The sequence below is a fragment of the Schistocerca americana genome, chromosome 5, assembly GCF_021461395.2.
Source record: "Schistocerca americana isolate TAMUIC-IGC-003095 chromosome 5, iqSchAmer2.1, whole genome shotgun sequence".
NCBI classification, from domain to species: domain Eukaryota; kingdom Metazoa; phylum Arthropoda; class Insecta; order Orthoptera; family Acrididae; genus Schistocerca; species Schistocerca americana.
Window position 1 is genome coordinate 488,859,918 of NC_060123.1, and position 19,205 is coordinate 488,879,122.

The 19,205-nt window shown below is 43.9% G+C and overlaps 1 protein-coding gene across 1 annotated transcript in view; it reads right to left on the reverse strand.

Annotated features, from left to right (window-relative positions):
• Positions 1-17,985, reverse strand: part of LOC124616466 — a 119,969-nt gene extending 101,984 nt beyond the window's left edge. The window contains exon 1 of the mRNA XM_047144775.1: positions 17,727-17,985. Within this exon, the coding sequence (XP_047000731.1) occupies positions 17,727-17,985 (259 nt within the window). The remainder of the gene's footprint in view (positions 1-17,726) is intronic.
• Between the last annotated feature and the right edge of the window lie 1,220 nt (positions 17,986-19,205).

The following is a 19,205-nucleotide window of genomic DNA, read 5'->3' on the forward strand; positions in this document are numbered from 1 at the left end:
GTCCCAATTTAGTACTGGAGGCTAAAAATCGTAGACGGAGGCCAAGAGATGAATAGAGTAAGCGTGTTCAAAAGGATGTAAGGGATGTAGGCTGCAGTAGGTATTCAGAGATGAACAGCCTTCCACATGATAGAATAGCATGGGGGGTTGGATCAAACCAGACTTCCGACTGAACACCCCAACAACATCAACAAAAATCGAGATATAATGAAAACTGGAAAGTAGCAAACTAAAGTAGCAAAAACCTATAAATGTCTTGAGTCAACGCTGTAATAAATTGTAACTTTGTTTTCCGCAAACTTTTCTGATGTTCGAGGAGTACAGTTCAGTTCGTAGTCAGATTCTCTGACAACATGGTGTAACGAGTTCGTAGGCTGTTATCGTCCGACCAGTATAAGCTGTGGTGTCACCGCCAGGCACCACACTTGCTAGGTGGTAGCCTTTAAATCGGCCGCGGTCCGTTAGTATACGTCGGACCCGCGTGTCGCCACTATCAGTGATTGCAGACCGAGCGCCGCCACACGGCAGGTCTAGAGAGACTTCCTAGCACTCGCCCCAGTTGTACAGCCGACTTTGCTAGCGATGGTTCACTGACAAATTACGCTCTCATTTGCCGAGACGATAGTTAGCATAGCCTTGAGCTACGTCATTTGCTACGACCTAGCAAGGCGCCATTATCATTTGCTATTTATCTTGTGATGCATGTACCGTCAGACCGATGTTTACCAATTATGGATTAAAGTTAAGTATTCCAGAAGCTACGTACTTTTTTACTAGACTCAACTCCTTTAACTGTTCCAGACCTCACGCCAGCCTGCGTGAGCTTAAACGCGTGCCTTTCGGCTACCTCATAGTGGCTTGGCTGTCTTGCCAAGTCACAACAGTTTGGCGACGAGGCCAATTCGCGTTCGTAGCTATACTTTCTGATTTACTTGTGTAATGGCTTCGCCACCATCTCCAGATGTACTGTCCGAATTTTATCGCTTACAGAACCAGCAAACGCAGGCCTTGCTGGATGCCCTTGGACAGCTCGTCCGGGGTCAACGTGCAATGCAAAACGATGCGGCGGCAGCCGCTCCACCGCTACCATAGCAACAACACACAGTTGCACCAACTTTTCGTCCTTTTGATGCGGCACTGGAAATCTGGACGGAGTGGTCACGCCAATTTGGATTCCATCTCGCCACCTACAGAATTCAAGGTAATGAGCGGCAGCCTTATCGTCTTTCGTCCGTCGGCGTCCAAACGTACCATGTGATAGTCAAATTATTTCCCGACGCGACGTAGCAACTCTGTCCTACGACGAAATTTTGTCTGCATTAGATGCCTATTTCAAAGAATCAGTCAATGTAGTTGCAAAAAGGTATACCTTCTTTCCTACAAAACGTACGGCAGGTCAGACTAATAGGGAGTGGGTTGCAACATTGCAAGGCCTCACTAGGGATTATGCTTTTGAGTGTGAATGTGGACTCCCTTATTCAGATACTATGGTACGGGATGCAACTGCACAGAACGTTTCTGATGTTCGTACACAGGAACAGATTTTGAAACTAGTCAATCCCTCCCTTCAACAAGTGATAGACATATTGGATCGGCAGGACACACTTGACTTTGCTCAGGAATCATTTGAAACTTCACCAGCCGTGTGTCACATTCACCGGCCCGCCGGGCACGCTGCACGGAACAGTAAACAGCCCTCGCGCCCGTTCGCGCAGCTGCCGCGCAAGCAAGAAAATGCAGTGCTAAAATCATGCCCGCGGTGTGCTACTAGACATTCGCGTGAGAATTGCCCATCACGCCAGGCTATTTGCTTTTTCTGTAATAGAAAAGGCCATGTTCAAAGTGTTTGCCAGGAAAAGCTCAGATCGGACACTCCAAACCATTCCAGGCCCTTTGCTTCGCGCCGGAATCGGAATCGATCCAAGGATACCCAGGCTTGTGAAACTTCTCCTATGAAAATTCATGTAGTTCATTCCACTCCGCCCAGCGCTACTCTCTCTAACAGTGACTGTGTTCGTCCCACAAATAGTGTGCGTCGACGTCGCCGGAAATCACATCAAGTCGCAAGTGATTCTGTACCAGTATCAGCTCACGTTGCACGAGACAGTCGCTCTTGTCGTCAGCAGGACAATAAACTTTTTGTGGACTTGGACATTACCGGAGCTGTAGTTTCATTGATCAATCACGACACGTACAAACAGCTGGGCACACCTCCGTTGCGTGCCGCAAATGTTAAGCTAACTACGAGGGTCGGTCAAAAAGTAATGCCTCCCATTTTTTTTCTACTTAAAGAAATTAAGTTAAGTGAAAAATTTGAATTTGGCGCCATTCCTCAAACCTTCTTCTGCAATCCACTGCAGTAGTAACTTTCTGTGTCAACAGGTGGCAGCACAGCAGAAGTTTGTAAGATGGCCGACATCGATGTTCGTTTGAGACAGCGTTGTGTGATTGAATTCTTGAATGCAGAAGGTGAAACGCCCATACGCATTCATGAAAGACTGAAGAAGGTGTATGGTGTTGTGACAGTGGATGTCAGCACTGTTAGACGATGGGTTCGTCGTTGTAAGGAAGCTGAAGGGCAAACACCGTTGACTGACGAAAAGCGGAGCAGCAGGCCGGTGAGTGCAGTGACTCCACACAACATTCAGCAAGTTGATGACATCATTCGTGGTGACCGTCGGGTGACTGCAGATGAAGTGTGTCGCATTATTTTTCTTAGTAAAGGCAGTGTGATCACGATTATTAAACAATTGGGGTACTCAAAAGTTTGTGCACGGTGGGTTCCAAGAATGTTAACCGATCAGAATAAAGAGGCAAGGAAAACAATAGCCTCCCAACACTTGCAGCGCTTCCGTTTGGAGGGAGATGAGTTTCTGAAAAAAATTGTGACCGGGGACGAAACATGGGTGCATTTTTTTGAACCCGAATCAAAGAGGCAGTCAATGGAGTGGCGTCACACAAGCTCGCCAAGGAAGAAAAAATTCAAAACTGTGCGATCGGCAGGGAAAGTTATGGCAACAGTTTTCTGGGATACAGAGGGTGTGATTCTGGTTGATTTTTTGGAGCAGGGATGCACAATAAATTCTGTTCAATACGTCACAACCCTCAACAAACTTAAAGCACGTCTTCAGCGAGTTCGCCCAACAAAATCAATGGCAGATGTTCTTCTTTTGCATGACAATGCAAGACCACAAACCAGTCGTCACACCTCTGACGAGATTGTCAAAATTGGATGGGAAGTTTTGCCTCATCCCCCATACAGCCCTGACCTGGCACCATCAGACTTCCATCTGTTCGGGCCACTAAAAGAAGCTCATCGTGGGATTCATTTTGAAGATGAGGAGGCCGTCAAAACATCCGTGCGTCAATGGCTTAGGAAGCAGAGCTGTGATTTTTACCGTGCTGGGATACATGCCCTTGCTCAAAGATGGACCAAAACTGTAGAGATGGGCGGAGATTACATTGAAAAATGACAAAATGATCCTCAATGTTGTGGTTTTCAACCTATGTAATTGCATTTAAATTTCCTGACAATTAAACGTAGAAAAAAAAAATAGGAGGCATTACTTTTTGACTGACCCTCGTACATATTCCGGTCACGGGCTCCCTGTGTTAGGACGGTGCAGCCTTCTTGCAACACACAAGGGACAAACAAAACTTGTGTCATTGTACATCCTTCGTTCTTCTTCTGCAGTGAACTTGTTTGGTTTCGATTTGTTTCAGTTTTTCAACTTGTCTATAGTAAATCAGGTCCCATCAGTGAACCGGACTGTGCCTTCCGACAGTGTTTCTCGTCTCTGTGAAGAATTTGCAGACATTTTTGCACCGGGCCTCGGTTCCGCTAAGAACTATAAAGCACATTTGGAACTGAAAGTCAACGTGCAACCGAAATTTTTCAGAGCGCGCAATGTTCCCCACGCATTGCGTGATGAGGTCGCAAAAACATTACACGATTTGGAATCACAAGGTGTAATTGAACGTGTGCAGGCTTCTCTCTGGGCATCACCCTTAGTAATTTTGCCGAAACCTTCCGGAAAATTAAGACTTTGTGTGGACTTCAAGGCAACAGTGAATCCCCAACTAGTGACTGCAACTTTTCCTTTACCCCGCCCGGAAGATCCTTTTGACAAACTGCGCCCGGGTAAATGTTTTTCGAAGTTGGACCTAGCAGATACGTACTTGCAAATACCGGTGGACGAAGAATCCCAGCGCGTTTTGGTGGTTTACACGCATCTTGGATTGTACCGATTCAAACGACTGCCATTCGGGTGTGCATCCGCCCCTGCATTGTTTCAGCAATATCTACAAACTGTTTGTGCGTCGGTCCCTACTGCAGCAAACTGTCTGGACGATATTGTGATCTCCAGAAAGACGGAAGAAGACATTTAACCAATCTCAGAACATTATTTCAGGTCTTCCCACAAAATGGTCTTCGCTTGCGGAAGGATAAATGTGTGTTTTTTGCTCGTGACTTACCCTATCTGGGTCATGTACTCAATGCCCAAGGCATACATCCCAGTCCAGAGCACTTCCGTGCCATACAGGACTTGCCTTCGCCGCAGAATTTGAAGCAGCTACAGAGTGTGCTGGGAAAAATCAATAATCATCGCTATGTGAGCCACGCCTCTTCCATTTCAGCTCCGCTTCATCGCTTACGCCGTAAAGGTGTTCCGTTCGTCTGGACGACGGAATGCGAACGCGCCTTTCGCCAGTTGAAATCGGCTTTGCTTTCCAATACTTGCCTTACGCCATTCGATCCCCAGAAACCCCTTTTGTTGATGGTGGATGCATCGGATTTCGGGATCGGTGCTGTGCTTGCGCACAAAGATGGATCGCACGATCGCCCTATTGCCTTTGCGGCCAAATTGCTCTCGTCTGCGCAAAGAAATTATTCACAGATCGAGAAGGAAGCTTTGGCTCTCGTATTTGGTGTTACTAAATTTCATGATATCTTGTATGGTCATCACTTTACCATCATCACAGACCACAAACCTTTGACATCCCTTTTTCATCCGAACAAGCCTGTACCTCCACGTACAGCGCAGAAATTCATTCGCTGGACTATTTTCCTCTCGCAGTACCGCTACGATATCTTGTATCCGTCCACTTCTAAGCACGGAACGCTGATGCGTTGTCCCGTTTGCCTGTTGCTGAGGATAGAGCATTTGATTCCTCCGAACTTGCTTGCATGTTCATTGATTCGGAAACCGATGACGTGGTCGAATCGTTTCCGATTGATTTTCGTCGTGTAGCTACAGCCACAGCTGCTGACCCTGTCCTTGCTCCCGTTCTGCGTTTTGTTGCTACGCAATGGCCCTTGTCCACGTCACGGATCGAGGATCCGTTGGTTCGCCGATTTTTTGCTCACAAGGAGAGACTTTTTGTTCGATGTGGTGTTTTGCTGTTGCGTTCTGATAATCAGTCCAGGGTCGTGGTCCCACGTTCGTTACAGTCCTCTGTCTTACGGCTTCTCCACCAAGGACATTGGGGTATAGTGCGAACGAAACAACTTGCTCGTCAGCACTGTACTTGGTTCGGAATCGATGCTGCGATTACGAAAATGTGCTCTTCATGCATGGCGTGTGCCGAACAACAATCCGCACCACCGCGGAAATTCTTTGCATGGCCAAAAGTCACTTCCCTTGGCAACGCTTACACATCGATTTTGCTGGTCCATTCTGGAATGCTCGATGGTTGGTTGTTGTCGATTCCTTCAGTAATTTCCCTTTTGTTGTCCGGATGTCTTCCACGACGTCTTCTGCCACCATCCAAGCGTTATCCGCTATCTTTTGCATTGAAGGTCTTCCACAGACTATTGTTTTCGACAATGGCCCACAATTCATGTCTGCAGAATTTGTCATTCTGCAAGGCCAATGGTATTAAACATCTGACGTCCGCACCGTTTTCGCCACAGTCAAACGGTGCCGCTGAACGATTGGTCAGGACTTTCAAGTCACAGATGTTGAAGCTGAAAGAGTCGCATTCTCGGGAGGACGCGTTATTGCTCTTTTTGTCCTCGTATCGCTCTCTGCCTCGAGATGGTCGCTCGCCGGCTGAGTTGCTTCACGGTCGCCCTCATCGAACCTTGATGTCTTTGCTACATCCGCCGCATCAGGTTCCTGTGCAGCGGCAGACACCTGCTTTTGCCCCAGGCGACGTTGTCTACTATCGCAACTATCGAGGTTCACGGCGTTGGCTCGCAGGGCGCATTCTTCGCTGCCTCGGCCACGCTATGTATCTGGTTTTGGGGGCCTCTGGTGAGGTGCGTCGGCATCTCAATCAGCTGCGCCTCTGTCGTCGCACGGGATCTGCCGCTCCCCGTCTGCTTTCAGCGACGGTGCCGTCCGGTCAGCGCCCTGGGGACCCATCTACAGGCTCGCCTCAGCCCCAGGTGTTACCGACGCTGCCATCCATTTTGCCCCATGGCGACGCGCCGCCGCCGCCTGTTCTCCCGCCGGCGACGCCCGCAGTGGATGCGTCGCTGCAACCGCCGGGCGCCTCCATGGGTCACGCGCCGCCGATCGCTTCCCGTGACCAGTTGTCCTCCGCCATGGAATTCTTGCCCGCTCCGGACCATATGTCTTCGCCCGTCGGGTGCCCCGACCCGATGGAGGTCGACCCTTCGGCCCCTCCTGTCTCTCTACGGGCGCATACACCGCATGTTGGCGTGCACCCTGGAGTAGGTTTTCAGGCGTTTCCTAGCTCCCCTCGGACCGAATGGCAGGGTGCGGGTGGCACAGCCTCGCCTGTTGTTAGGCTCCCCACCTCGTCGCATACGTCAACATGGGGTCCTCCCCACGGCGGGCGGAAGCCTTATAACACAACCGTACGCCGATTTGCGGGGGAGGAATGTGGTGTCACCGCCAGACACCACACTTGCTAGGTGGTAGCCTTTAAATCGGCCGCGGTCCGGTAGTATACGTCGGACCCGCGTGTCGCCACTATCAGTGATTGCAGACCGAGCGCCGCCACACGGCAGGTCTAGAGAGACTTCCTAGCACTCGCCCCAGTTGTACAGCCGACTTTGCTAGCGATGGTTCACTGACAAATTACGCTCTCATTTGCCGAGACGATAGTTAGCATAGCCTTGAGCTACGTCATTTGCTACGACCTAGCAAGGCGCCATTATCATTTGCTATTTATCTTGTGATGCATGTACCGTCAGACCGATGTTCACCAATTATGGATTAAAGTTAAGTATTCCAGAAGCTACGTACTTTTTTAACTAGACTCAACTCCTTTAACTGTTCCAGACCTCACGCCAGCCTGCGTGAGCTTAAACGCGTGCCTTTCGGCTACTTCATAGTGGCTTGGCTGTCTTGCCAAGTCACAACATAAGCAGTTGTTTTTTTAGGTTTTATCAATGAAAACTAAATTTGAGGAAAATTAAATAAATAACCATGTTTTCATTATTTTGAATCACTAGCGCCAGGAAGCACCTGAAGCTAATTCGAATCTGTGACAAATAAGAGACTGTAGAGTGTGTATCTAAGATTCGACAGCAGTCAAAACGCAAGTTAAGATACATACATAGTAATTTGTAACTTGCACTCAAACAGAAATGCATAAAAATTAGTATTATTTAAAATATCAGGTGCAAAGTGGACTGTGAATTTATGGTGAACAGAAGTTACAGCCGCCGGAAGCGAAAATAAGGATCTTAAATAAGCGTGATAACTGTTTCTTTTCACTATGAAGCGTAGCGCCTTGCATAGAGCATATGTAAGGAAGACACGGAAGCGAGATGATAGATACAATGAGTCGTGGTTATCGCGTGACAGATGCGCTCTGATCCAGTAGCTAGTCGCAAGCAGTTACGACTGTGACCGAAAGGTGTCAGCACCATACGAACTATGAAATAACACGTAGTTGAAACACATTTTGCAAACAAAACTGACCTATTATGACTATTACGACTTTCATTAATTATCTTTAATTTAATTTGTTTATAAATGTGAACTATGGTGTGAATGGAAAGTAAGATAATAAATGAAAATTGTTATGTCTTAACTGAGTTTACGTTGGCGTGAGAGCCTTATGGTGAGAGAGTAAGTAACACTCAGGGGAAATTGCATGGTGCGACAACCCAGTTTCTGGGATTGGGGAAACAACAAATATTTTACGATAATTCTGTTAGTTGAAGAGTGAGTTATTATTATAATTGTGGATTTTCTGAATTGGGTCATTTAGATATTGTTTATATTGGCTATTAGGTTGTCACTGGTCAAATGTAAAAGACGCGGGGTTGATCGGATTGACTATGATGTGTATCAGCCAATCACAGGGCAGTACGTTCGCAGGTATTTTGTGGACAAAAGAATTGCTTTGCGAAGTCTATAGATATCAGTTTGGAGCTCAGCCGTCATGGGGTTAGGATACGGATATAAGGAGCTCTGAATACGTGGTAATTGTGCAGAAGAATGATTAAAACTAGACTGTGGACGGCCGCAAACTGGATACGAACGTATGAGAAAATACGAACACGTGAAATTCCGATTTTACTGGTAAACCGTGACTTTTGAATAACCAAAATCCGCGTGGCATGTTATACAAACCGTGACTGCAAACTGAAAGATCGTAGTGGTCAAATTGTGTAATATTTGAGCAAGCATTTTGTCACAGGTAATCCTTTTTGTAATCCTTTCTGGCATCAGATTGGGCTCGATACGGTAAGCTAGCTATGGTGAGTGACTGCGACTGCGTGTTAGGGTGCCGAAATTGTAACTTGAAATTTGTTCAAACTTCGTGTGTTTTGTATCAGACAAGTGCCAATATATCGAAATTTCCACTCACAACTACGTTTCAATTAATCGCTCAGCTAACCTGATACTGAAAAAAACATCCGTTGCACCCGTTGGATTCTTATAATTCTGCTTGTTCTACTACAGCTTTTCCAGTAGAAGAACATTCATTTTTAACAGGGAAGACGTGTTGACTGCAGAAGAAGAAATTCACCACAAGATCAGTGGTCATTTTCTATAAGACGATCAAAATTAACCGCACCGCTACAACTGTACATTAGGTGAGCCCGAACTCCTTCGACAAAATTTGGGAGGTTGTGCACAGATATTTTCTGAGTATTTTGCTGAACGGGACCCAAAATCTCCGACAGCTAGTTGCAGAGTAATAACGTAACTATAAATTATTCAGTTTGTTACAGCAATTAAATTTGTTGCTGCGAAACTACAAAGGAATTTCGCTTGCTGCAATTACTGCAGATTCTTTGGGTGATACGGGTTCAATTTTTGTTCCTGTAAGATTCTCAGTCCAATTGTGTGACTTATGTTCAGAGTTCACGCAACGCGCCTACGAATTGTGGCATGATTGTTACATATTGGATAAGACACATTCTCTTCCATACCGTCCGCCTGCTTAGCTAAGTGTAACGTCTTTGGTTACCATGCAGCGGACCCGGGTTCGATTCCCTGCCGGGTTGAAGATTTCCTCCACTCGTGGACTGGGTGTTGTGTTATCCTCATCATCATTTCTCATCGTCACGTAGGCGCAAGTTGCCCAATGCCCGTCGGACGAACTTCCCCGAATGGGGCCTCCCGGCCGTCAATGACACACGATCATTTCATTTATTCCATATCGGGAGGCCTGGCGTACCTCGCGCGGCCCCTCTCTTCCGCTGTAACGTGGAAGGATGCGGTTTCTCGTTGCCGGCTATGTAAAGATGGAAAAGTACAGGGGAGTGGTTGCCGTCGTGGCTGAGAACAGCTCAGCATCGCGTCGATGAGTTGTTTTTCAGTGAACCCATTCACGAAGTGTATATCGGGCAAGTCTTCATTAATAATGAGCCTGCCCTTATCGCTAAATATTACTGTTAACGGTCAACTATCACTGCCAGCAAAACATATTCGAGACAGAACCGAGTAGTAGGCCTACTGCATTCAGGCTTGAGGGTGAAGAGTATAATATGCCTTACTGTTGTCAAAAGTTGTTGTCTTGAGTGAATGAAAGAAGTTTGTTCCAAGCAAGATATACAGTGCATGCCGTCGATGTTTACACTCTTGTGCGGATTCAGAGGGTGGAAAAATGTATGAAACACAGAAAAGGCAACACATTATCATGCCCAAACGATATAGGAAAACCATTGCCATTTAAACAGCTTCCAGTCGCCTCGGAATAGATAAATGAAGGCCCTATATGGTTTTCAATGGAATCTTATACTATTATTCTTGCAAAATAGTGGCAAGTTCAGGTGACGATGATGTAGGTGGAATGCGATCACGCGCCCTTCTTTCCAAAACAGACCGCAGAAATAATAATGTTGATATTAAAAAGGATAACACTACGTAATGTTCTGCAAAATTGTATTTGTTTGGTCATGAATCGGCTTTCGGCTTCCCAGGGCATCTTCAGGAGACAACTGTCTGTCGCAAACACAGATAAACATGAATTTCAACGTACAAAGATATTATTTGTACAGAAGATACAAAAGTGACAGTTAACATAGGAAAATATTACAATAACTACGTTGGCTAAAAAAGGGGGGAAACAAAGTGTATAGAGATACGTATAACAAGACATAGAAACAAAACGAATTTACAGTTAGAATCTAATATTTGTAACGTAAACTTAACTAAACGAAATGGGAAATGGAGATCGAGTCTGATCATTTAATACTAGTCTGGCATTCTGTCTCGTGTGTTTCTTGATTTCTACTATTTCCAGTAGGGTTATCTTTATGCCATTTTCGACAAAATGTAAAACTACACGTTCTACATGATAACGGATGGTTTTCTGCTAAAAGATGATCAGCAAAATTCGATAATTCTTCCCCAATCGCCAGCTTCTCTGATGTTCACGTAGCCTAATTGCCTGACTCCTGACGCCTGACTGCCCAGTACACACTTTTTCACACTGCTTGCAAGTGATTTTATATACGCTGCTCTGTGCCAAGTGCTGCATTTTGTCTTTACTATTGAACAAAAGTTTTGATACGTTATTGGTATTATAAAATGAGCGCTGTAGTCGTGAGACTTTAATTTTTTTTGCAGAATTGTCTGAAATGTTGCCAATGTATAGAATTTTGCACCAGGCTTTGAAATTATAGAGTGATTGCTGTTGGAGAGCTTACAGAAATGGTGTAATTTTATTCGTTGTCTTTTTTCGTAGAATGTTATCAACCAGGCAGAGCTATAACCGTTGTTGGAAGCGATTTGCTTGGTTTGTAGTTCTGTTTGAAAGGCTGATTTGGATAGTGGAACAGATGCGATGCACCATTGAATGGAAAACTGCTTGTTTGTGGTTGTGTGGATGTTCGGAGCTTGCAGGGATTAGTGTTACAGTAGCTATGTTTTTTCTGTAAATGCTAAATGCTTGTTTTCTTGTACTAATATTTAGGTCCAAGAAGTTTATAGAAGAGCCTCTCAGCTCCATCATTGTAAACTAGCGAAAGATCTTATCATTTAAAAAACCAGTTTTAAACCAAAGTTTGGTATCAAAAATTCCTCACCTTTAGTTTACAAAATTAAAGATATGCAAATCCTTCCCAGTTCTAAACCAGTATCATCTGACGCCACTAGATTATTTTAAAAATGTTCCTACTGATGAATCCATAAACATATAAATAGATCCTCTGCATAAATCCAAAGTAAATCCTGTAGAAGTACACGACATAATTGATGCTACTCAAATGTGTGTAAAAGAGAATTACTTCCAGTTTCAAATGGTTCAAATGGCTCTAAGCACTATGGGACTTAACATCTGAGGTCATCAATACCCTAGACTTAGAACTACTTAAACCTAACTAACCTAAGGACATCACACACATCCATGCCCGAGGCGGGATTCGAACCTGCGACCGTAGCAGCAGCGCGGTTCCGGACTGAAGCACCTAGAACCGCTCGGCCGCAGCGGCCAGCACTTCCAATTCCAAAACGAGTATTATAGTCAGTCTGATGGCTAGCTATGGGTTGACCTCTTAGTCCTATAATTTTGCAGTTTTCATGAACAATATCGAACAAATTTTCTTACAGAAAGAGCCACTGAATTTAACAATGAAGTACTGGCCCTGATATGTCGAAAATGTGCTGTTTGTGGACTGGTACCGCTGGACAGATGCATTACTACAGCATTTAAACTCGGTTGAGAAACACCACGGGTTAACCAGTGTTCTCTGTCTGACGCCGCCTTCCAGGATATGACATCAGACAGTGACAGGACTACGTTTGGTCAGCGCAGGTAGCTTTCGGTGAAGCTTCCACAGGAAATATCGCTGGATCTATCGTAGAAATCATCGAGATCCCCTGCAGGTAAGTACGCCATCAATCTGCAGGGTCTTCTTTGGAGCCACTGCGTGAGTCACTTAGCAAATTTAACGGAATCATGCTTCGTGTAAGACAGGCTTAAAGGATACAAAATTTGTGTGCACAGGTTATATGGCCTGTAACTGAAAAAAGTTCCGGATTAGTCCCCCATTTGGATCTCCAACGGGATACTGCCAAGGGACAGGCGACCAAAAGAAAAAGATGGAATAACCAATGAAAAGGTAATATTCCGGGTGTCGGAGCGGGGAATGTTAAGTCTGAATTGAATGTAATAGAGAGATTAGAAAATCTGAAAACGGAAATGACAAGGCTCAATCTAGAGAGACTGGGGGTTAGTGAAGTGCAGTCGAAAGAAGACAGGGTTTTATGCTCAGAAGAATGCAGTGTAATATCAACAGCAGCAGAAAATGGTTTTATACAACTGCAGTAGCAGTTGTTTGGTTAAGAAAATAGGCCAGAGAGTGAGTTAAATTCTAGAATTCCGTGATATGATTATTCTCTTCAGAATAGACAGCAAAGCAACGCAAACAATAACAATTCAGGTACATATGTCGACGTCACAAGCAGGGGATGAAGAGAGGAGGAAGTGTATGATGGCCTTGAAAGAAGAGAGAAGAAATCTAATAATCGTGGAGAATTGGAACGCTGTAGGATGGGACGGGGAGGGGGGAAACGGTTACGAGAGAATATGGGGTCCGTAGTAGGAATGAGAGAGGATAAACTCTGAGTTATGTAATAAATGTCAGCTAGTAATAGCGAATATACTACTCAGAAGTCACGAGAGTTGGAGATGTACTTGGCAAAGGCCTAGAAACACGGGAGGCCTCCAGCCGAATTACATCATCGTGTGACAGAGATTCCGAAACCAGAGATGGATTGCAAGGCGTACCCAGGAGCAGAAATTGATTCAGATAATAACTCAATAATGATGAAGAGTAGGCTGCAGTTTAAGAGAAACGTCTGAAAGGACCAGTGCGGAAAGAAGTGGCTAAATGTAGCATTGAGGGATGATGAGAGCCGTTTAAAGTTACCTAAGGCTTCAGACGCTGGGATACTGAATATAACAATAGGCGGTTTAATTGAAGGTGAACGGATGTATCTAAAAAAGACTATCACAAAAGTTCGACAGAAAAATAAGCGTACAAGGAAGGTAACTGCGAAGAAAATTAATTCAATTAATCGACGAAAGAAATACAAAGTGATTAGGAAACGTCAGGACTACAGGAATAGAAGTCAGTTAGGAGCGGAATAAAACTGAAGTGCAGGAAAGTTAAAGCGAAATGCTTGCAGGGAAAATATGACGAAACCGAAAACGGAATGGTCGTCAAAAAGACAGATCCAGAATACAGAAAGGTCAGAACAACTTAAGATGGAAGTAAAAGCAAAGACGTGATCATTAAAAAGCGCAACGGAGCGGGAATTCTACTGCCGGATGATAAGGAGAGAGAGGCTAGTTGGAAAGAGTATACTGAAGACCTATATGAAGGGGAGGAACTGTTTGATGACGTGATATTAGAAGAAAATTGAGTCGATATGGAAGAGATAAGGCATTCAGTATTAGAGTCAAATTTAAAAGAGCTTTGGGAGACTTGAGATCAAATAAGGCAGTAGGCATAAATACCATACCTTCGGAATATATAAAATCATTAGGGGAAGTGGCAACCAGAGGGCTACTCAAGTTGGTTTGTAGCATCTGTAAGACTGGATATATTCAATTAGACTTTCGGAAAAACATCATCCACATAGTTCCTTAGACAACAAGAGCAGATAAGTGCAAGAACTATCGCTCAGTCAGCTTAACGGTTTATGCATCCAAGTTGATAACGAGAAAAATATATAGCCGAATGGAAAAGGAAACTGAGGACGGAAATAAACGAAAGGTTGAAGATTGGTATTAAAATTCAGTGGGAACGCATGTCAGTGACAAGATTCGGTAACCAGAAGGAAGTAATGAGGAGCGGTAGAAACGAGAATAGCGAGAAACTTAATATGAAAGCTGGAGGCTACGAAGTAGACAAAGTTAAGTAATTTTGCTAACTTGGAAGCAGAGTAACAAGTGGCAGACGAAGCAAGGAAGACATATAATGTAGACTGTCACAGTCAAACAGGGTGTCCTGGATAAAAGAAGTCAACTAGTATCAAACATCGGCCTTAATTTGAGGGTGAATTTTCCTAGAATATACGTCTGAAGCACAGCAGTGTATGGAAACGCGTTATGGACTATGGGAAAGAAGGGAACAAAGCGTCTGAGACAACGTGTTACAGAAAGATGCTGAAAATTAGCGAGACTAATAAGGTAAGAAATGAGGAGGTTATCTCCAGAATTGACAAGGAAAGGAAGATGTTGAGAACACTGACAAGAAGAAGGGATAGAACGACAGAATATGTGTTAAGACATCAGGGAATAACCTCCATGGTACTAGAGGAAGCAGTTGTGGGAAAAAATTGTATGGGAGGACAGAGACTGTAACACATCCAACAAATAATTGAGGATATCAGGTGTAAGTGCTACCATGACATGAAGAGGTTGGCGCAGGAGAGAAAGTCGTGGCAGGTCGCATCAAACCAGTACGAAAATTGATGACACCCCCGCCCCCCCCCCCCCCCCCAAAAAAAAGAAAGGCAGTCTCTCGTAGTACTGTTGCGACTCGCTTGTGGTGTCTTATAGTGGACATTCCAAATAATCCTCGGCCAATGCTGCTACGGCCTGGCTGGTACACCTTTTGAATCTCCAGATTAGTCTCTTTCGCTGTTCTAGTGCCACTCAAGTAGTCGTTATCCTATTTAGAAATCTCGAGCCCGTCTGTCCTAACTTCCTGAACTGCGACCTTGTGCAGTTTTAGTAGCCAGTGAGAATCGAGAAAAACGTTTCCTGGGAGAAGGGCGAGTCGGCAATTTATTGCTGTCGAGCGGTACTGTCCCATCAGCTGCTAAGCGCAGTTATTGCGAGGAATCGGAGATCTGGACGCTTTTCGAGTCGTAACTCCACAGCATAACTGGATGTTACATGACACGCTGCCCGATACATTTTAACTAAAACTTGGATGTCAAATGATGCCTACCCTTCGGTTGAAAGTACGTGGCGCCTGTCAGCGAAGCGGAGTTAGAGAATGAGTAAATTAAAGAAAGGAATAAGCAACGTAGGAAAATCAGTTCTACATCTACGTCTAGTTACATACTCTGCAGGCCACCGTATGGGGTATGGTGGAGGATACCACCCACCATTACTACTCTTTCTCTTTGCTATTCTTCTCGCAAATGGAGGGAGGGAAAAAGGACTATCTATATGCCTCCACATGATCCTTAATTTTACTTGTCTTCATGGTCCTTACACTAATTGCACGTTGACGGCAGTGGAATCATTCTGCAGTCAGCTGAAAATGTCAGTTCTCTAAATTTTCTCCATGGTGTTCCTCGAAAAGAAGGTCGTCTTCCCTCCAGGGGTCCCCATTTGTTGACGAATCATCTCACTAACATTCGCAAGTTGATCAAATCAACAGGTAAGATTCTACCAGCACGCCTCTGATTACTTCGATATCTTCCTTCAATCCGACCAGGTGGGTTTCCAAACACTCGACCAGTACTCGAGAAAAGTATTCTTCTCGTGGTCTCCTTCGTAGATGTGCTACAAGGCACTCTTCCAATGAACCGAAATCGCCTTCCATACCACTGACCTTTCTTGCTTGTTCCGTTTCATATCGCTCTGCAGCATTACATCTAGATATTTAATCGATGTGACTGTGCAAGCAGCATGCCGCTAAAACTGTATTGCAATATTACTGGACTGTTTTCCATACTCATCTGCATTAACTTACGTTTTGCTATATTTGGCGCAAGCTGCCATCCATCACACATAACAGAAATTCTGGTTAGGTCGGCCTGTATCCATCTACTGCCACTCAACGAAGATACTTTACAGCGTCATCAGCAATCAGTCGCAGACTGCTGTTTCTCCTACCCTCAGATCATTCGTGTATATAGAAAACAAGAACGGTCCTACTAAACTTCCCTAGGGCATACCTGTCGATACGTTTGTCTCTGATGAACCAGTCGCTTGGTGTTACGCGCTGGTCGACAAATACGCAATATCTGCAACCTGAATAAGGTGCCAGTGCTTAGAGTATTTTGTAAACATAACAGGGAATCCGGTCGGTCCTGGTGACTTAGATGTTTTCAGCTTTTTCTGTTGCTTCTCAACGACAGGGATCCCTATTTGCATATCCTGCATGCGGCGGTCTGTGCGACGGTCAAACAAATGGTTATGTCTGCACGATCTTCATGCGTGAATGATTTTTGTAGGTGAATTTTAAGACTTCAGTTTCCATTTTACTGTCTTCTATTGCCACACCAAGCTGGTCGATAAGTGTCTGGATAGAAGACTCTGCGATTTTATGTGATACCATAATTTTCTCGGGATCCAGAAGTTTAAGTTAAATTTTGAATCTCCCACCACTAGAATCATTGCGATTTTCAGCCTGCCGGAAGTATTACGCGCAACTTATTGAGACGGTAACGGTATTTTTTGTAACGTCAGTAATTTTCAGATTACGACCAACTAACTGTTAACTGTGCTCAATTTTACTTTATGAACTTTTCTTCGTAAAACACATGGTCATCAAAAACAGAGTATTTTCGTAAAGAATGAGTTTGAGGATAATGGTTACTGACACATACTTTAGTTGTGCTGAAGCTCGATTATGGTGAAAGAAACTGTTAGTTTTTTCTATATATTCATCAGTGATATTACACTTGAAACACAATCTATCCCTTGTAGTGACTTCTTCGAATCATTTCAAATCTCTAGGAGAGACAGATCAGTAAGCAGACATTGCTGAAAAACGTGCTACAAGAGTAATGTGTGATACTCACGCACGAACATCTTGTAGACATCCGTTTAAGAAGTTAGGCATTTTGGCTACTGTTTCACAGTATATCTATTCCTTCATGAAGTTTGTTGTAAATAATCCACTGCAGTTTAAAAGGAACAATGATGCACTTAATTACAATAACAGAAGAAAAATGTCATTAATTACTCCACATTAAGGTTGACTCTAGCACAAAAAGTGTTTACCTTGCTCCCACGAAAAGTTTGATTATTTACCCAAAGACGTTAAATGTTTGACAGACAAGGAAGTAAAATTTGAAAAGAAACTGAAAAAGTTTCTCTTTGTCAGCCCCTTCTGCTCCGTAGAAGAACTTCTAATTTTGGAATTTGTAAAACGTGATGGGTAGAAGTTATTAACTCACAGCAGTACTTACAAAGTTGTAGATATTCTTACTTACATATGAACGTGTAAGTGAATGTAAAATGACTCGCTCCACATCTTTACGATTATTTAAACAGAAGATCCACGAAACAATAATTGTCGGAATAACAAAGTTGTCAATAACTATAGATCATACCACACTAAATTATTTGCCATCATATTTCGCAACGAAACAGCTAATTACCCATAGCGCTTTCCATCGCCTCGATGAACTCGTCTCTGTTGAGTGACAACCCAGAGTATTTGTAACCAGGAATGCTGCCTGACAGCTTCCTCTGTTGGTCATATTTTTGGCCTTCCTTGCAGAAGAAATGTTCCCGCAGCTTGCACATGCCTCTGGAGTCCAACTTCTCTAGAAGGTCAGCTTCGAAGGCATCGTCTTCATCAACCTCATCAAAGCTGAAAAGAAGTGAAAAGAAGCTGATGAAGTCGGAACCAATCATTTTACCGTCTGGAGCCTATCTAGTGGTCATGAAGGAGTTTTCTGATTCCCTACAAATTTATCATCAGACAAACCAAAACCTGGCAAGGTGCGAGTAGGTATCGCGCATTAAGGGTTCCGTACAAACTTAATTATTTAAATAGACAAATCATCCATTTCGGGAATCGAATATCTCTACCATTTTTGCCTCTTGTCACCATTGATACTGGCAAGATTTCAGTCCCAAGGATTCCAAAATTTTGTAGAATATTTTAATTTCAATAATGTAAATGTGACATAAAGTCATGCAGGAGGCTGGCTACTGTAACTATAAAAACTAGTAGTTCTCCATTCAGATTCACTGGGTCGCAATGTTAAAGACAAAAATAAGGTAAGGAATAACTTTGTTGCTCATATGATGCGTTTCGGAATTTATCCATCATCAGACATCCAGGATCGTTCCTTGTCTGATGTTTGGCTTTTACCACTGACCCAGTCAGCTTGAATCCATAAATACTGAACGCTTTGATTTCTGGTTTGACGACGGATAACAAATGACAAAAGAAATTTTTTTTGTATGATTTAATAACAAATTAACACTTAACACTTTTTTCTTTCACTGGTACTGTGAAACCTTACTTCTTGCCAAATTTCACCATTGTAAATCAACAGGAATTACCCTATAGGTTTTGATGAGAGAGTTTGCGAGCGTCAAAATATATGACATAAGTGGCAATACCTTTTGACTGCATTGACTTACAAGCTAACATTTATTATACTGGCAAGGGACCACAGACATTATTGTGTGACATGAATTTCAACTTGATCCATGTACCCATTCTTAGAAAAAGGGGTCTTAATAGATGTATGGATAGAAAATGACACATTTACATAGCTGCTGGTGAACCTTTTGGGATGTAAGGTTGTGGTCCAAGAAACTTTAGTATTCCTGATGTTTCGTTCAGGACTGCACTGGACATCCTCAGAGGCGCTCCTCCACTGAGTCTTGCCGACTGACCAGTCGGATTTTTTTTTCTTTATTGTGATTTCATTCCTCTGCCCCATATGGGGCAGGGGACGGCTGTCAGCGGCACAATCCGCCGCTCTTCAGCCGGGTGGCATGACAACTAATACAAGAGTAAAATGTTACATATAAGGCAATAAAAGAGGGGGACATAAAACAGCGTACGGGGAGATAATGGAGGTAATAATACACTGACATGGAGACGATCATGGGGGGAC